We start from the raw sequence: 968 nt of genomic DNA on the forward strand, positions 1-968 counted from the left end.
GTAACCACCGTGCTACAGGCGATGAGCCAAGTGTTCCCATTTTTTGACATCCTCATAAACACTATTTTCTATTTTAATAACAGTCATTCTATCAAATATTTGTTAAATTAATATTTTTGGAGTGATAGATGAACCTAGAGCCACCTTTATCCAATATTTTACAGAACAGTGAATTAGACCTTCAGTGGGTATGAATGCAAGCTGTAAAATATGTGTATTGTCACTTGGTGATTTTTTTTTTTGTCCCCTTAACTTTCATTATTACTTAGATCTTACCATTATTTAAATACCAGTTTTCTTTCAAAAGATTTTTTTCTAACATTAGAAATATCATTTCTTATGCAGATTGATCTTGTGCAGATAAAACAGATGTTTACTCAGATGTATCAGAAGACGCTGGGCTCAATGATTTCAAGTGACACAAGTGGAGATTACCGAAGGCTTCTTTTGGCCATTGTGGGCCAATAGGAATTATTTTCTTTTTTTCTTTTTTTTTTTTTAATGTGAGTGCAGCTATTCATAGCTTATCCTTCAAAGCAGTGATGACCTGCATGCAGCAATATCAACCATCACCTAACCAAAAGAGCTTTTTACTAAGGACTGTGTCAGGGTAATGTGCTTGGTTTGCACATGTTGTTATTGCCTTAATTCTAATGGTTTTTTTCTCTTTATACAATCAGTATAAAGGTAGATCACAGTGATATAGTAATATCACAATGTTTATAAAGCTTAATTCTCACTAATCTTATTCTAATCAGGATATTAAATCAAATAAAAGTAACAATAATCTCTAATTCTGTGTAAAAATGTCGAGTAATTTTTAAAAAGGTTGCTGAAAGCTCTGCTTTCCAAAATCCTATTAGATCCATTGGATTGTTAGAGTTCATCATATGTCAAAACTGTGTTAGTTTTTTATAAGTTCACCTCTTTTGATCTAGAAAGGTAACTTGCAATTTACCTTGCATAAA

At 31.8% G+C, this 968-nt stretch overlaps 1 protein-coding gene across 2 annotated transcripts in view; it reads left to right on the forward strand.

Moving 5' to 3' along the window:
• ANXA7 (annexin A7) overlaps positions 1 to 792 on the forward strand; it is a 30,420-nt gene extending 29,628 nt beyond the window's left edge. For both annotated transcript variants that reach the window (XM_003783559.2, XM_023509539.1), the window contains exon 13: positions 346 to 792. In XM_003783559.2, coding sequence (XP_003783607.1) covers positions 346 to 468 — 123 coding nt within the window. In that variant the 3' untranslated portion in view covers positions 469 to 792. The remainder of the gene's footprint in view (positions 1 to 345) is intronic.
• Positions 793 to 968: the final 176 nt, after the last annotated feature.

The sequence above is a fragment of the Otolemur garnettii genome, unplaced genomic scaffold (genome assembly GCF_000181295.1).
Source record: "Otolemur garnettii isolate 467f Iridium unplaced genomic scaffold, OtoGar3 scaffold00008, whole genome shotgun sequence".
Taxonomy (NCBI): domain Eukaryota; kingdom Metazoa; phylum Chordata; class Mammalia; order Primates; family Galagidae; genus Otolemur; species Otolemur garnettii.